The following is a 17,722-nucleotide window of genomic DNA, read 5'->3' on the forward strand; positions in this document are numbered from 1 at the left end:
TAGAGGAGGTTTTGGAACAAATTGATAAACTAAACAGTAGTAAGTCACCAGGACCAGATGGACCAAGAGTTCTGAAGGGACTCAAATGTGAAATTGCAGGACTACTAGCTGTCGTCTATAACCTATCATTTAAATCAGCTTCTGTATCAAATGAATGGAGGATAGCTAACTTGACACCAATTTTTAAAAAGGGCTCCAGAGGTGACCCCGGCAATTACAGGCTGGTAAACCTGACTTCAGTACCAGGCAAAATGGTTGAAACTATAGTAAAGAACAAAATTGTCAGACACATAGATGAACATAATTTGTTGGGGAAGAGTCAACATGGTTTTTGGAAAGGGAAATCAGGCCTCATCCATCTACTAGAATTCTTTGAGGGGGTCAACAAGCATGGTGACAAGGTGGATCCAGTGGATCCAGTGTATTTAGATTTTTAGAAAGCCTTTGACAAGGTTCCTCACCAAAGGCTCTTAAGCAAAGTAAGCAGTCATGGGGTAAATGGGAAGGTCCTCTGAGGGATCAGTAACTGGTTAAAAGATTGGAAACAGGGGGAAGGAATAAATGGTCAGTTTTCAGAATGGAGAGTGCTAAATAGTGGTGTCCCCCAGGGGACTGTACTGGGACCAGTACTATTCAAAATATTCATAAATAATCTGGAAAAGGGGGTAAACACTGAGACGGCAAAATTTGCAGATGATACAGAAGTAGTCATGATAGTTAAGTCCCAAGCAGACTGTGAAGAGCTACAAAAGAATCTCACAAAACTGGGTGACCGGGCAACAAAATGGCAGATGAAATTCAATGTTGATAAATGCAAAGTAATGCACATTTGAAAACATAATCCCAACTATACATATAAAATGATGGGGTCTAAATTAGCTGTTACCACTTAAGAAATAGATCTTGGAGTCATTGTGGATAGTTCCCTGAAAACATCCACTCAATGTGCAGCGGGAGTCAAAAAAGCGAACAGAATGTTTGGAATCATTAAGAAAGGGATAGCTAATAAAACAGAAAATATCATATTGCCTGTATATAAATCCGTGGTACACTCGCATCTTGAATACTGTGTGCAGATATGGTCACCCCATCTCAAAAAAGGTATATTGGACTTGGAAAAGCTTCACAAAAGGGGCAACAAAATGATTAGGGGTATGGGAATGGCTGCCGTATTGAGAAAGTTAATAAGAGGAAGTTCATCTTGGAAAAGAGATGATAGGCGGGGATTATGATGAGGTCTATTAAAAATCATGACTTGTGGAAGAAAAGTAAATAAGATAGTGTTCATTGATCCTTCTCATAACACAAAGAACTAGGGGCCACCAAATTAAATAATAGGCACTAGGTTTAAAAAACAAACAAGAGAAGTATTTTTTCACACAACTCAAAGTCAACCTGTGGAAAACTCCTTGCAGAGGATTTGGTGAAGGCAAAGACTTAACAGGTTCAAAAAAAGAACTAGATAAATTCATGGAGGATAGGTCCATCAATAGCTATTAGCCAGGATGGGCAGGGATGGTGTCACTAGCCACTGTTTGCCAGAAGCTGGGAATGGGCAACAGGGGGCGGATCACTTGATGATTATCTGTTTTGTTCATTCTCTTTGAGGCACCTGGCATTGGCCGCTGATGGAAAACAGGATACTGGGCTAGATGGACCTTTGGTCTGACCCAGTATGGCTGTTCTTATGTTTTCACCCTTCCTTGCTTACTAGAATTATGGAAGCTAACATCTGTACCCAAAGAAAGATTCAGTCCAGTCTATTCCCAAAGAAAGACTGCTCCTCATAATGAATTTTCTAGTCTTCTGCCCAGTCAAATTTTAAATGTACCAAACAAGGAGGTTTCTACCATTTCCCATGGGAGACTATTACACAGCCTAGTGCATCTCACATTGAATAAGTTTTTTGCTATTCAGCTCCAAGATTCCCTTTCTTAATTTTATCTCTTTCACCACCCTAAATAATACTTCTCCATCCTCTTTGTTTACCTTTGAAATACATGTATTCTTATCTCCCAGCTTTATTGTTGTTTGGCCAAATTATAAATATTTATCACTTTTAATATTTTTTCTCATAAATCAATTTCTCCATTTTCCGGGCTGATATTCTTTGAACTAGCCCCCAGATCTGTTACTACCTTTTTGGTAACAAGGTGCCCAGAACTAATTTTGCTATTTTACTAAAGCCAGAAGTGACACTTAGGCCAAGAGCATTTCTCTCTGATTCTCCCTTCTTTCTATCACAATCATATTTTACTCTTTTTTCTTTGACTGTATTCAGCCTTCTTCCTGAACTCCAATCTTATCTACACAATTCTAAACAGGTGCTGTGACTCCCTCAGCTCCCAACTGGCTCCTTATATTTAGTAACACGTCACAACAGTCTAAAATCTGTCCAGCTACTTTCATCAAGCTTTGCCCCCACCCAACCCCATCAAAGTCCTTGAATTTGCAAAAATTAGCAGAGCAGCCAGCCTAGCAGAGATTGGCAAACCTGCTGAAATCAGAAATGGATTTCAGCCAAGGGAGGAAGTGTGTTCATGGTCAGTAAGAGATAGGGATGTTGGAGGGAGTACTTCATATTGGAGCGCTACTGAATTGAAGGAAAGGTTTAATTGGAACTTTGAGATGGATATATCATTCCTAACCATGTTAATTCCTTTGCTTTTCTTGTGCTGCAATCATATATTATTTATTTAGGTTAAAGTTCCATTTCTAGGAGAGTTCTGTGTCTCAGAGTGTTATGGCTTGTCTACACAGTGGGGTAACGCACATTATGAGGGTGTGATTTCTAACGTTTTTACATTAATAGGTCCATACAGATCCAGCTGGTGTGCACAAAAGGTTTCCTAGTGTGCTTTAATGCACTCTGCGCACTGTTTCAAACCGTGCTATGTTAAAGCAAACTGGGAAACCTTTAGTGCACCCCAGCAGGATCTACACAGACCAATTAATACACAGCATGTTGATATACTTTAGAAATCACATGTACATAGGGCAGATTGCCACACCGTGTAGACAAGCCCTTAGAAAGTTACAGGTATGCAAAACTGGCACATTCATTTCTAAAATGATATAAATTTTTCCTTATAACAAGGGGCTTTTCCTACTCTGATAGTAAGTCATCATTTAGTAATCTGTGGTGCATTTCCAAAGTAGTTCACACGGAGTTAAGATCAATGGTTGCTGTACAGATTTCCCATTTTGATCATTCAACCTATAGTACATCAAAAATATAACCTACAGTATATCAGGAAAGAAACCCTTATGCTCCAATATTTTAAACTTTTAAAATATAGTGTAGTTTCTCTTCCAAGTGTACTTGATTACCTGTATACAGGAATTCAGGTAGATAGGCTGGTTGGACTGTCAGAGTCTTGGTTCCATTCATCTCCCTGGTCTGAAGAAGCACTGAGGCAATGGCTTGAAAATGGCTGTTGCAAGACAATGCAATCAAAAGATGAAGCAGTAGCTTTTTACTGTGTTCAAAGACCTCAGGGCGGTAATGGTCAAGACCTGAAGGAAAGAGTTACAGCAATCACTGAGTATGAAGTGATTATAAACAAGTTTAAATTCCAGAAATAGCAAAGATTCCAAGGCAGTTCATGACAACAGTACAGAACAAACAGAAGGTACAGTACTTCAGGACACAGTTCCCACAGTTTTTTCTTTAAATATTTGTGTGAATTTAGTACTTGAGAAAGGCGCCAGACCAAAATCCTCTCTATATCTACTGAGACAGTACATCATGAGCTGTAGCAGTGCCCAGACCTTAAGATGGGGGGACCACCTCCAGAGATGAGAGTACTCCATTGTCCATGTACATTGAGGACTTAGGCGTGGTCTACACTATGAGTTTAGGTCGAATTTAGCAGCGTTAAATCGAATTAACCCTGCACCTGTCCGCACAACTAAGCCATTTACTTTGACATAAAGGGCTCTTAAAATCAATAGTGCACCATTGTGACCACTCTGGACTGCAATCTGAACTCGGATGCACTGGCCAGGTAGACAGGAAAAGCCCCACGAACTTTTGAATTTCATTTCCTGTTTGCCCAGCGAGGAGAGCTGATCAGCACAGGTGACCATGCAGTCCAGGAATCAAAAAAGAGCTCCAGTATGGACCGTACGGGAGGTACTGGATCTGATCACTGTATGGGGAGACAATTCTATGCTAGCAGAACTACGTTCCAAAAGACAAAATGCCAAAACATTTGAAAAAATCTCCAGAGGCATGATGGAGGCCACAATAGAGACTCACTACAGTGCCGTGTGAAAGTTAAGGAGCTCAGACAAGCGTACCAGAAAGCCAAAGAAGCAACAGACTCTCCGGGGCAGAGCCACAGACATGCCGCTTGTACGCTGAGCTGCATGCAATTCTAGGAGGGGCTGCCACCACTACCCCACCCCTGACCATGGATTCTGAGGAGGGGGTAGTCTCAGCTATGCCTGAGGATTTTGCGGATGGGGAAAATGAGGAGGAGGAGCACGAGCTTGCAGAGAGCACACAGCACTCCATTCTCCCCAACAGTCAGACGGCTGGTCTACACTACAGGGTAAAATCGATTTTAGATATGCAATTTCAGCTATGTGAATAACGTAGCTGAAGTCAAATATCTAAAATCGATTTACTCACCTGTCCTCACCGCGCGGGATTGATGTCCGCGGCTCGCCATGTCGATTCCGGAACTCCGTTGGGGTTGGTGGAGTTCCGGAATCGATATAAGCGCGCTCAGAGATCGATATATCCCGTCTAGATTAGACGCGATATTCGATGCTTGAGCAATCCGCTTTTAACGCACGATACGGCACGTACGTCCTTCGATGGCCAGAATCTTTTCCCAGCTGACTAAATAGCCTCCCAGACTCTTCCCAAGGTGTATCCAGACCATGAAGCTGTAGCAGGGACCTTGGTGAGTGTACCTTTTGTCAATACAACATGGTTTAAAAGCAACTGTTTTTTTAATGATTATTTGTCCTGAGGACTTGGATGCATCGCAGCAGTACAGCCTATTGGAAAGTCTGTTACACGTGTCTCTGGGGATGGAGTGGAAATCCTCCAGGGACATCTCCATGAAGCTCTCCTGGAGGTACTCCCAAAAAGCCTTTGCAGAAGTTTTCTGGGGGAGGCAGCCGATTTCTGTCCTCCGTCGAGGCACTTGAACCAACTATACTAGTAGCGAAGTATTCTGGTATCATTGCATGACAAAGCATGCAAGTGTGTGGTCCCGGTTTTTGCTGGCATTCAACGCAACATCCCGTTCGTTATCTCACTGTGTTCTCCTGAAGAGAGGTGAATCGTTCATAGGTAACCTGGTTGAAATACATTGACATTTAATTTAAGGGGACATTTCAGAGAGCCAGTCTCTACTGGCTCTTTCTGATGGCTGAAAGAAATCTTCCCTGAAGTTAGCCCAAGTGTGTGGGGGACCAGACAACTCGGCATGAGTCTGTTTTGTTGGCTAGCAGAGAATCTTCCTGATACCGAGCCACCGTGTGTGGGCGAGGTAAAGATATCATCCAGAGAATTGGACAGTGGGTAATTTATTTCTGCTGCTTCGCATGTTAACACGAAAAACTGCAAGCATCACGGCTTTGCTGTATGGGAAATGAGGGCGCGCTCTGCTTTTATGAAGGTTTGCAGACGAAAGACAATGTCCTATCGTGTCCGCTGCAGCTGTAATTCTGATGCCCCGGACCTGCGTCTGTGTCTTTCTAACACCAAGCCGCAGGCATCATATTAGATGCAAATGCGACCTTGTACCGAAGACATGTGGCTATGTAATGTGAATAGTGTTGTTTCCTGTGAAGGTATACCATTGTTCTGTAATTGTATCTTTTCCCAAATATTTCTCTCCCTTTTCCTCTCCCACAGCTGCAAATTTTTCAAGCCTTCCTCATTCGTCAAAGGCTATCTAGATTAAGGCGGCAAACAACTGCATGCGAGTTGAAATGTTCTCTGAGATCATTGCAGCACCTGCAATGAAAGAGCTCATTTGTATGGTGGAAGGCACACGTATTTACAGTTATAGGAAGCGGCCATGACTGAGTGACAGTTGAGGGACAAACATGAGGCAGGGGATCATGTTCGAGATGAGAGGTGCCGGCAGGAGATCAGAGGAGGCAGGATGCAATGCTGGGGTTTTACTGTCAGGGATAACGGACATGCTCCAGGTCTGGTGGCTCAGGAACAGCAGCGGATCACGATGCCGCTTGCACCCTGTTTACGTCGCCCTCCACCTTCCAGAGTTCCTAGCTCCTCACCCCAATGCCAAAAACGCGGGGGGGGAGGTGGGGGGAAGGGCTCCATGCACCCTGCACTCCATCCAGTGGACGTGAAGGACCGGCAGGCTTTCATCAACAAGTTTATAAGTGGCTTTTTCCTTACTTCATCCCCTCCTCCACACCCTACCTGTCAGTTCTCTCCATTTTTTAAACAATGTATAGAGAATACGATTGGTTTTTAACATAGTGCACTTTATTTTCCTTGAAGCAAGCTGTGATCGCGGAGGGAGGCGGGTTGAGCTTACACGGATGAGTCACAGAAGGGGTGGGTTTTCTCAAGGCAAAACAAACAGACTGTTACCCGTATAGCCTGGCAGCTCACCTTTCAAAGCTTCTCTGATGCGCACCGCTTGCTGGTGTGCTCTTCTCATCGCCTGGTGTCTCGGCTGCACGTAATTCAGCAGCCAGTGTGATTTAGCCTCAACCTCCCCCACCTAATACATCTCTCCTTACTCTCCACAGAGTCTGTGGGCACAAGCAGCAATAACATGGGATTATTGGTTGGTGAGGTCTGCGCAGCAGTAAGATGCAACAACGGCCCTTTAACGTACAAATGCACATCTCTACCACCATTCTGCAGTGCTCAAGCCTATAGTTGAATAGCTGTGACTCCACTGTCACGCTGCCTGTGTCATGGCTTCATGAGCCATTTGCTATAGGGTGGTGGGATCCCAAGCGATAACTATAGCATGTTCAACATTCCCAAAGTTATTTTTCTGGTCTGGGAAGTAATCCCTTGCTGCAGCCGTTTAACAGACTCTGTTCTGAAGACCGCGTGTCATCTGCTTCCAGCCATCCATGTTATGTTGGTGAAACTGGTTTTTGTGATCTACAGTGCTTGCCGCCCTGGAAAAGTACCCCTGGCGGTTTTTGTACTGTCTGCCCTGGTGGTTCCGGTGCCACGATAGGGATATGGTTCCTCTTCGTCCCACACAGCTAGGGATCCCATTGCACCAAACGCATCTCTAACTTATGACTACAATTTCCCAAAGTCCTCCCTTTCGGGTACAGCAGCTCAGTGATTGCTTTGGCGACTGATCAGCAGCCCCACAGTAAGATTTTCCCACTCCACATTGAATTCCCTGACTGACCGGTAGTTTCTGGCCGTCTGCAAGCTTCCACCGGGTTATTGCCAGCTCGCTTCGCATGTGGAGGCGCTTTCATTTGATTTGCTTTGCGCTTCCGAGCAGGGGAAATGCAAGTCACAAATTCCATGAATAAGTCCCATTAACATAGCGAAAGTTCTGCAGCCACTGGAATTGTCTATCAGCCTGCACACTATGATGTGGTCCCATCATCTGGCTTGTTTCCCAGGCCCAAGAATCAGTGTTCCATGGGCATGAACACTGACCTCCATTAACACCATGATCTCCAAAGGTCCGGGCCGCCAGTTTGATAGATTCTGTGTTCCGTGCTCCATTCACTTCTTCGCTGTGCTGGCCGTCGCCTCTTCACGCTGGTCTTTTCCAGGTTCTGGTCTCAGCAAAATTGCACGATTAATGCGCAGAGGCTGTATGTTAATGGATTACTGTGCTGAAAAAGGCGCAAACGATTGTCTGCCATTGCTCTGACGGAGCGCGAGGGCGACTGATACATGGCTTACACGGAATTAAAATTCACAAAAGGCGGAGGCTTTGCATCAAGGGAGAAAACACAAACAACTTCACCCAGAATGGCACCTCAGGACTGAACTCAAAGCCTGGGTTAGCAGGTTTGATTTTCATGGGAGGAAGCAAATGAATACAAAACAAATTTGGTCTATTTCTTGTTTTGATCCACTCCATCTATCTTTTACATCTTAGGCTAGCAGCAGACAGAGCGTATGACTGCAGCCATCGTCATCTCCTGGGTGCTAGCAGAAGATGCTGCATTAAGACTTGCCATCATAATCTCCTAGCTGCTCGGCGAGATGCTGCATTATGACTGTTAGCATCACTTCCTGGTGCTAGGCAGAAAATGGGAAATGACCTGGCTGAGTCACTCCCATCTCTGTATGATGGACGATGGCTTTCAGTCCTGCACCATGTGCTGCCAAAAGGCAATGAGCTGCTGCTGCGTGCATGCATTCCACGTCTGCCAGCACCCAGGAGACTTACGGTGACGGTCAGCTGTGCGGGCTCCATGCTTGCTGTGGTTTAGTGACAGGTAACCAGGAAAAGGTGCGAAACGTTGTCTTGCCGTTGCTTTCATGAGGGAGGGAGAGAGAGGGGCCACATGTACCCAGAACCACCTGCGACAATGTTTTTTGCCCCATCAGGCGACTGGCGTATTTCAACCAGATTCCACAGGCAAGTGGAGATGCGAACTATGGGATAGCTATGGAATAGTTACCCACAGTGCAACGCTCTGGAAGTCGACGCTAGCCTTGGTACCATGGACGCACACCACTGAATTAATGTGCTTAGTGTGGCCGCATGCACTCGACTTTATACTATCTGTTGCCAAAATTTAATTCTGTAAAATTAAATGAGCTATAAACATAAATGATTCAAGTTTGTGTAAAATGTATTGCTTCACTGTGACAAAGCAATTTTTTTCATTTATCATCTTAGTTCTGGTTCAACACCTTCTGAGATGGTTGCACGAGAGATCAAACTCAGAACAACAGAGCTGGCTGTCTCCTCAGCTCCTTTCTTGTCTGAATCTCCTCTTCCCTGGCAGCCTGCCTTTTGAGTCCCCCACACTGCTACGTCATGTTATGTGTCTCTGGTGCACACTTGCCAGTCTGCTCTTTGACAGGCCTGCAAAACTCTCCTCCAGCCTCTCCATCCTTGCTTCTATTCCCTATTCCACTACTCTTGGTCTCTTCCTTGTTCCCTCTCTTCCTCCCTTTCTTTCCAGCTGCCAAGAATTAATATCTCCACCCACTCATCCACCCTTCAAGATATTCAGGAATGCAAGATATATAGATGCAAGTTGCTGCTCTGAGCTTGCTTGGTTTAGTAGTGCCTGAAAGCCACTGCCATTTGACAGCTCTTTGGTAGCTATATGAAATGAATTGGTGGGCACAGTCCTACTCCATCACCACAATTCGCACCAGTTGATAAACTTCAGAGTTAAGGAGAGAGGCCAAGGACTGAATGGGCATGGAAACAGAGCTTTCCTCTCAACCCTTAGGTGGAACATCTAGAGCAGGGGTCGGCAATCTCTGCCATGTGGCTCGCCAGGGAAAGCCCCTGGCAGGCCAGGGCAGTTTGTTTACCTGCCACGTCCACAGGTTCGACTGATTGCAGCTCCCACTGGCCGCGGTTCGCTGTTCCAGGCCAATGGGAGTGGCGGGAAGCCGAGGGCAGCATGTCCCTCGGCCCACGCTGCTTCCTGCAGCCCCCATTGGCCTGAGATGGCAAACTGCGGCCAGTGGGAGCCGCGATTGGCCAAACCTGCCGACACGGCAGGTAAACAAACCGGCCCGGCCCGCTAGGATGCTTAGCTGATGAGCCGCGTGCCAAAGGTTGCCAATCCCTGATCTAGAGCAATACTGGGCTGTTTTACAGTGCCGCTGTGTAGTTAAAAACAGAGGATTTCCATAACTGGTGCCGTCAATCCAACATCTTATACAAGGACTCAATTAACAGAAAATCTTTTTAATCCCTTCATTATCAATATTACAGACCATTCTGTCCTTTACTTATGTTTCTACAGTAGAATCCTTTCACTTAAATATTTTCCTATTCCTTCCAATATGTGAAAAGGTACATGCTCAGTTTAACTGCCAAAATATCTCTAGTTTCTTTCTCAATCATATCCCTCATACACTCCTTCCCATGTGCTTTCTCACATTCCAGCATGACATGATTACTTCATATGCAAGTCACAGTCACACCTCCGGCTAACACATTTAGTACCACTTCCCTACACCCTCACAAGGGGAATCTATAGAGATGTAATGAAACTAAACCATAATAAAAGTGAAGCTTTAATGTTAATTTAAATGCGAGTCATTATGAAATACTGTGATGTTAAGATATTACTTGACAAAAAAGGTAAAGACATTTTGATAAATGCATTTGTAATATCAGAAATCTATTTCTGCAAATATCTGCTTGCACTGCTCAGTGATGGCTACACTGAGTATCTCTCAACCAAAATGAAAAGGCTAGAGTCTTTTGTCTTGTTTGATATTGTTTTTATTCCTATTCTCAAGTCCCTTCATTGATTCATTGACTCAAATTGAGTTTTATTACTAATAAATTTCTAACTAAAAAGGCCCATGTTTTTCAGAACTGCTATAACTATAATTTGTCAGATGTTCAATTGGTTCACCAGTTACTAGCTATTTGTTTTGTCCACACAAGATTGATGTTGCAGAGTCTTTTTCCTTTCAGCAACTTTTCACTGTATCTGGGGAGTCAGCTCCCAACTGAGTCTGAAAAGCTGAATCCCTTTTTGTTTTTAAGCCTACATTTTGATGCTGCCTATAATATATTTCAAGACTGTCTTTGTAAATTGCTCAGGAATAATACAAAAGATAGATATTTTATATAATATTCTATGAAAATCACCATATGTTGCATAGACATTCATGGTAGTCTCGGCATCTAAGGGCATGGGTACACTTGCAGATGTACAGTGCTTTCAGTTGAACCAGCCTTCGCAGAGTGCAACAGGGATAGCACTGCAATTTGTCCACACTGACAGCTTCACGCACACTGACGTGGCCACATTTGTGGCAGTTGCAGCAGCATTGGGAGTGGTGCATTATGGGCAGCTATCCCAACATGCAAGTGACTGCAATGTGCTTTTAAAATGGGAGGGGTGGGGTGGAGTGTGACAGGGAGTAGTGTGTATGTGTGGGGAGAGAGAGTGGGGCTTTGGGGGGCTGAGAGCATGTTAGCATGCTGTCTTGTAAGTTCAGACAGCAGCAGATCTCCCCCTTCTCCCTATGCCTCTCTCTCTCACACACAGCATTCCACAGTAACGGCTTGCATGCCGGCTGTCAGAAACAGAGCTTTGAAAGTGCATTTACGCATTCCTACATGAGTTCAAAACAATGACAAAAGTGGCCACTTGACTTACGGGGATTATGGGATGTTTCTGGAGGACGATCAGAGCACAGTAACGCAACACCTCATTCACACTGACACCCATGCATTGTAGCCAAGGCGCAGCAAACGTTATTCCTCTCGCCAAGGTGGAGTACCAGCAGTGCTGTAGCTGTGGAGTCAGAGTGCTCTATATGCCTTGCCAGTGTGGACGGGTAGGGAGCAAGTGCGCCCGGGGCTCCTTTATTGCACTGTATACTACAAGTGTAGCCAAGCCCAGAGAGAGAGGAGAGGAAAGTGGCATGAATGGTAATTTTACCATGACATTCATTTTATTAAAGAGGAATTGTATCCTTTTAAATCTAGATAGCCCTCTAATGTCTCTGATTTCTCTTTCTGGATTTTTTCTGCATGTTGTTAGTGCTTGTGAAGGGTACCAGAGTGACCGCAATGGAGCTAGAAGTACTTGCCTTGGTCCATAGACATAGGTAGATAATGGGCAGTGACACTTCCCCCATTGTTATACAAATGTGCTATAATCTTCTAGCTCAGCCTCCATGGTTATTCAATCTTTGCTGTCTGTGCTGAGACTACCAATAAGGGTGGAAATTAGCTGCAATTATGGTGATGGGGTTTGGAATGTGGACATTGATCCACTGAGAACTGGACTGAGACCACCACTTATTATGAATTCATTCCCTATGTCTAGCTATTCTAATGACCTACAGAAAGTATGCATCAACCACATGAATTGGATAATGCCTATACACTTCCTAATTACTCTAGTATGGTCAACATTTCTGCTTCAGTGAACCCTGAAATGATGAACTAATAAAGTAAAGTGGGGAAAAAAAATCAACAAAAAATTCAGAATATTGCGAGGTGTGATAAAGAATGCTGCAGCCGCAACATTCCAGCTGATCAATTTTAGTTTCATGAACTGATGTAACAAAATATGAATGATGGCCTTAAACATAGCTATGGAGGGGAAGGCAAAGAGAAAATATATTTAAAATAATGCTAACTCTACAGCTTCAGTTTGACTAATGGTTTGGAGCAGGGGTCGGCAACCTATGGCACACGTGCCAAAGACAGCACGCGAGCCAATTTTTAATGGCATGCTGGAGCCTGCCAGGACTCCAGCATGCCACTAAAAATCCTGCCCAGCCCAGCGTGCTCTCCTCTGCCTCTGCTTCCTCCGCAGGGGCAGGGAGCAGAAGCATAGCAGTGCACACGGGGTGGGCAAATGGCCCTACTCTCCCGGCATGGCAAGCCGTGGGGTCTGTGCTCTGAGGCTGAGTGCAGCAAGCTGCCTGCCCCTCCCCCGCCTTCTCCCCTCCTCTGGAGCCCTGCCGCCGCGCGCAGCACTCTGGGGGTTGGGGCTGCGCGCTCCCATGGGGCAGCGTTTGGCTCCGGAGGGAGGCAGACATGCTCCCTGCTCACCCGGAGGGGCGGGGCTGTGTGCTCCCGAGGAGCAGCGTATCTAGCTCTGTGTGAAGTCTCATGGTAAGGGGCCCAAGGCTGGGGGGGTTGGATAAGGGGTGGGGGCGGTTAGGGGACAGGGAGCAGGGTGGGTTAATGGGGGGATTAGAGGTGGGGGGGTGGATGGGGCTGTGGGAGTCCCGGGGTTCGTGAGGGGGCAGGAGGTAGATAGGGGTTCAGGGCAGTCAGGGGACCGGAGCAAGGAGAGTCTGGGGGGGGGGGGAAGTTGGGGTGGCGGGGGTCTTGAAGGGGGGTGGTCAGGGGACAAGGAAAGTGGGGGGTTGTTAATGAGTTGGGAGTTCTGCGTCCTGTCAGGAGGCAGGGGTGTAGAAAGGGATTGGGGCCAATAGGCAAGAGAGATGGGGGCTTGGATGGAATTGGAGTTCTGGGTCCTGTCAGGGTGCAGGGAGTGGTCCTGGATAGGCATGGGGTCCAGGGGTTGGCTTGCGGGACAGGGCTGTGTGAAAGGGTTGGGCAGTCAGGGGACGAGGTAGGAGGTAGAGTCCAGTCTCGGGACAAGGAACAGGGAGGCTTGGATAGGGGGTGGGGTCCCAGGAGGGGGTACTCTCGAGGGGAAAGGAGCAGTGGGTTGAGAGTTATTAGGAAGGCAGTCACCCAGCACTTTCCCCTGAGCCCTGACCCCCCCCACACACCATGCCTCTGCCCTGAGCCCCGCACCCCCCCCATGGCCCCTGCCCTGAGCCCTTACCTTCCTCATACATACCCAGCCCTCTGCTTGACTTCTTCATCCCCCCCACCCGCAACCCTAGCCCTGGCTCTGGCACCCCCACCACACCCAGCGCCCCTTCTGTCCTGACACCTACACCCCTACATACCCAACCCCAGCCCTGACTCCAGCCTTCTGCCCCCAGCCCTCTGGTCCTGGCCGCCAGCCCTGCACAGCCCGCAGCTGGTCTGGAGTTCTGGCTGACGGATCCTTGCCAGCCGGGTCCCGGGCGCGAGGCCCCGCTCAGCCCGCTGCCAGCCTAGGTGAACAGAACCCCAGATTTAAAGCAAGCCGGGCTGAGGGGTCGGCAAGCGTAAGATCACTTTTAATTTCGTTTTAAATGAAGCTTCTTAAACATTTTGAAAACCCTGTTTATTTTACAATACAACACTAGTTTAGTTATATAATATATAGACTTATAGAGAGAAACTTCTAAAAAACATTAAAATGTATTACCAGCACGCGAAACCTTAAACGAGAGTGAATAAATGAAGACTCGGCACACTGCTTCTTAAAGGTTGCCGACCCCTGGTTTGGAGTATACTCATGTTTTAATTCCTGTTGTATTGGTCTTACCTAAGAAAAGAGCATGAAGTAATAAAGGGAGGTGAAGGGCCCAATCTTCTCTCACACTGTGATCCACTATCATCTCAGTCATGAAAATAACAGCAATATTGCACCTAATAAATGAAATCACAAAATCAATTTAAAAACTTTTTCTGGGAGCTGGACAACAGTAATATGCTGTGCAATCACATGAGAATTGGCAAGACATGGGTTAATGCACTAGCCTTTCAGCTCTGGGGAATGACATTCAAACCCTGACTTGGATCCCAAGTGAAACTAGTTTGATGGTCTTGTCCTAGTTTCCCTTCTTGCTTCCATTACTAATCCATCATACAGTTTGGTACAGTTCATCATGATGACCATTCAGCACTCAAAAGAGGCCCTGGACTAGAATGTAGCAGGTTTGATAACTGGGAACTGAGGCCCACTGGCAGAGGCAGGCAGCCTGTACACTGGCTGGCTCTGCTAGTCACTGCTAACGCTTACTAGGTCCTGAGTTTCTACACCCAAACCGTTATTTAAAGAAGTAGCAATACTAAAACCAACATTAATACCGTTAAAAGAAGTGATAAATTATTAAGACAGTCATAGAAGTGCTACTGACCAGCTTTTGCCATAAATTATCACAGTACATGCGACGTATAGCAAGAAAAATGAATTGATACAAAGCTATACTGGAGGAGTCACAAAATCCTCAGCATTTTCCAAAATTAAGCTTCCTTTTGAATGTTATTAATGTAAAAAAGATATCACAATACCTAAAGTTACTGTACTTAGCTGTTAAGCACCATTATTGAAAATAATATTATTAATGTCAATATAGATATGTAAAAAAGGAGTTCTAGCATATATATAGCATAATTAGAATAGCACAAAAAAGTGCTACAAATAACAGTCCGTTAGGTTTGGGAAAGACAACGTTCAGCTTCTGTGAATCAGGTATCGTTGCTTTAATCCAATTCCTATCAGTACATTTGATCTCATGCAAAATAAACAAGCTACAGTTTTAACAAGGCATTAGAATTGCAGGGCCTTTTGATTTAACACTGAAATGTTGGGAAGCAGTAAAATGTATGTGTGTGATTTTTCTTAAGTGCTGGGTAATGGAGTCATTCAATTATTGTTGACCAATTTTCTAATTAGCAGAGACTTATTTCAGTATTGCTCACCTATGAAGGGGTCCCCGTGGTGTGACAGTTTCTGGGAGGTAGTCAACAAGTGGTGCCCAGCATCCTCCATTGTAAGGCATTGGCAAGGGTTGTGGCTGTTTGGTCTCCACAATATTCAACAGCCAGCTAGTATATGGAGAAACAGGATCATCTGCATGGTAAAATATTAAAACATGCTTTAGTCTGTAATGATTTAAAAACCAAATAGTTTCATTATCTAGTATCTAAAACAATGTGCATGCTAAATTCAGTTCAGAATATTTGGCGAGAGGACATGGGTTTGCAATAACAAGTGAAGAACATTTAATTCCTCCTTCACTATGCTGAAAATGTAACACAGAGTCCAAGCAGGCAGCACTGAATTTTATAGGCTGCAGCTGAATTCCTTTTGTCATTTTTTAGTAGCTTAGGATCCAGATCACAAAACACCAAGCAAAGGACTCTCTCCTAAAAAACGAGAGTAAAGTTCAGCCAACATAATTGCCATGGCAAGGCATCTGTTGTACAGGGCCTTCTAGCAGTGACACATTCTTGTAACAAGCAGCAGGTGCCCTGCTGAGTGATGCTACAAAGAAGCCAAAAATTAAATCTGCTGAATTAAGAGGAGGAAAAAAGGAGTGTGAAAAACATCTTCAGTGTGATACAATTCTTACAATAGGGGTAAAATATTTATTAAGCTTCTCAAATATCTATTTAGTTTAGCTTTAGTGAGAAGCTGTTGTTACATTAATAAACAAGATATTTATCTATAAATATACAGAAACATCACTTATTTGCCTTATAAGACTTGTGATCGTTAATTAATGTTTGCCAAGTGCTTTACACATGAAAAGTGTTATACAGCTATTATTTATTATTATTGAATAATCTATTTAATATACAGAACAATAACTACTCTATTAAATCTATATTAAAGTCAAGATTGTCCCTGGTGCTTGGGAGAGTGTGTGTGGGACCCCTGGGTGAATATTTATGTAAGAGGCACAAGAAGCCTTCCACCCCTCACCTAAGATCCCTGCATAAAGGTCCAGAAAACCCACAGCCTCTGTGCCCAGAGGAGTACAGACACTTCTCCCTGCATGTGCCCTTAAGTATACAACCTGGGACAGGAAGGGGAGGAGGGCAGATCATGACAAAGAACCCTTCTACACAAGCTTGCACAGCTGGCTGGGCATGCTAAAGGGAGCAGGCTGCATCAGAAAGGGACTTGTGCCATTTGGCCTGCATGATGGGGACCAGAAAGAAGGATTAGTCTGTCTACTTAGAGCTGTGAGTAAATGCCACACTTGAACTCTAAATAAGTACCTAGGCACCTCCATTTAAAGCAAGGGTGGGCCAACTTTTTGGCCTGAGGGTCAAATCTGGGTATGGAAATTGTATGGCGGGCCATGAATGCTCACAAAATTGGGAACTGGGGTGTGGGAGGGGGTGAGGGCTCCATCTGAGGGTGCGGGCTCTGGGGTGGGGCCAGAAATCAGGTGTTCAGAGTGTGGGAGGGGGCTCTAGGATGGGGCAGGGGTTTGGGATGTATGAGGGGGTGAGGACTGTAGCTAGTGGTGCAGTCTCTGGGGTGGGACCAGGGATGAGGGGTTTGGGATGCAGGAGGGGGCTGGCGGTAGAGCAGAGGGGTTTGGAGTACGGGAGGGGTCTCTGGGCTGAGGCAGAGGGTTGGGGTGTGGGAGGGGGTACAGGATCTGGGCTGGCAGTGTGGGTTCCAGGGTGAGGCCACAAATGAGGGGTTCAAGGTGCGGGAGGGGGCTCTGAGCTGGGGCAGGGGGTTGGGATGTGGGGAAGGGGGCTCCAGGCTGGGTCTGAGGGGTTCGGAGTGCAGGAGGGGGCTCTGGGCTGGGGTTGGAGTATAGTGGGGGAGTTGAGGGCTCTGGCTGAGGGTGTGGGCTCTAGGCTCTGGCTGGAGATGAGGGGGTTGGGGTGCAGGAGGGTGTTCCAGGCTGGGACCGAGGGGTTTGGAGGGCACGGGAGTGGGGCACAGGAGAGGACCAGGGGTGCAGGCTCCGGGTGGCACTTGGGATGAAGGTAGTGTATGGAGTCCCCCGGCTGCCCTTACGTCCCCACGGAGACCCTCATTTTTTTTAATTAAGACTTTGATTTGCCTCTCCTTTCTTGAAACTAGCAAGATCTTTCTGGGATTTTATAGGATGTTATAACAATCATCTCAGTTTACTGTAACTGTATCTCTGATCCATCCTTTTAATCGTGGAAAGCAACATGAAGTTTTTGGTACCTGATGGTGTGTGATTAAATTCATGAGTTACTTATGTAAAATTCAAGTTGACAGTTGCTAAAACTGTAGGGAAAAGAGAATGAAGAATCCGAACTAAGGTTTTTTATTTTGTTAACATAGAAAACAGAGGGTTGGATGGAAGTGTGACTGTATTCCATCTTGGTCCAAAGTGGCAGGCAACCAGCCAGGGATCCACCTAGTTACTCAGACAACTTCCTGTGTTTCATTCTGTATCTCTGATAGCCCCCTTTGTCTCCACTTCCAGTGA

The 17,722-nt window shown here is 45.6% G+C and overlaps 1 protein-coding gene across 2 annotated transcripts in view; it reads right to left on the reverse strand.

Annotated features, from left to right (window-relative positions):
• The window catches only part of FRY (FRY microtubule binding protein), a 343,127-nt gene that overhangs the window by 109,986 nt on the left and 215,419 nt on the right, over nucleotides 1-17,722 (reverse strand). For both annotated transcript variants that reach the window (XM_075061648.1, XM_032795968.2), the window contains exons 37-39: nucleotides 15,213-15,363; nucleotides 14,053-14,156; nucleotides 3,331-3,516 (exon numbers count right to left, since the gene is read on the reverse strand). In XM_075061648.1, the coding sequence (XP_074917749.1) occupies nucleotides 3,331-3,516; nucleotides 14,053-14,156; nucleotides 15,213-15,363 (441 nt within the window). The remainder of the gene's footprint in view (nucleotides 1-3,330; nucleotides 3,517-14,052; nucleotides 14,157-15,212; nucleotides 15,364-17,722) is intronic.

Source organism: Chelonoidis abingdonii, chromosome 1 (genome assembly GCF_003597395.2).
Source record: "Chelonoidis abingdonii isolate Lonesome George chromosome 1, CheloAbing_2.0, whole genome shotgun sequence".
Taxonomy (NCBI): Eukaryota; Metazoa; Chordata; order Testudines; family Testudinidae; genus Chelonoidis; species Chelonoidis abingdonii.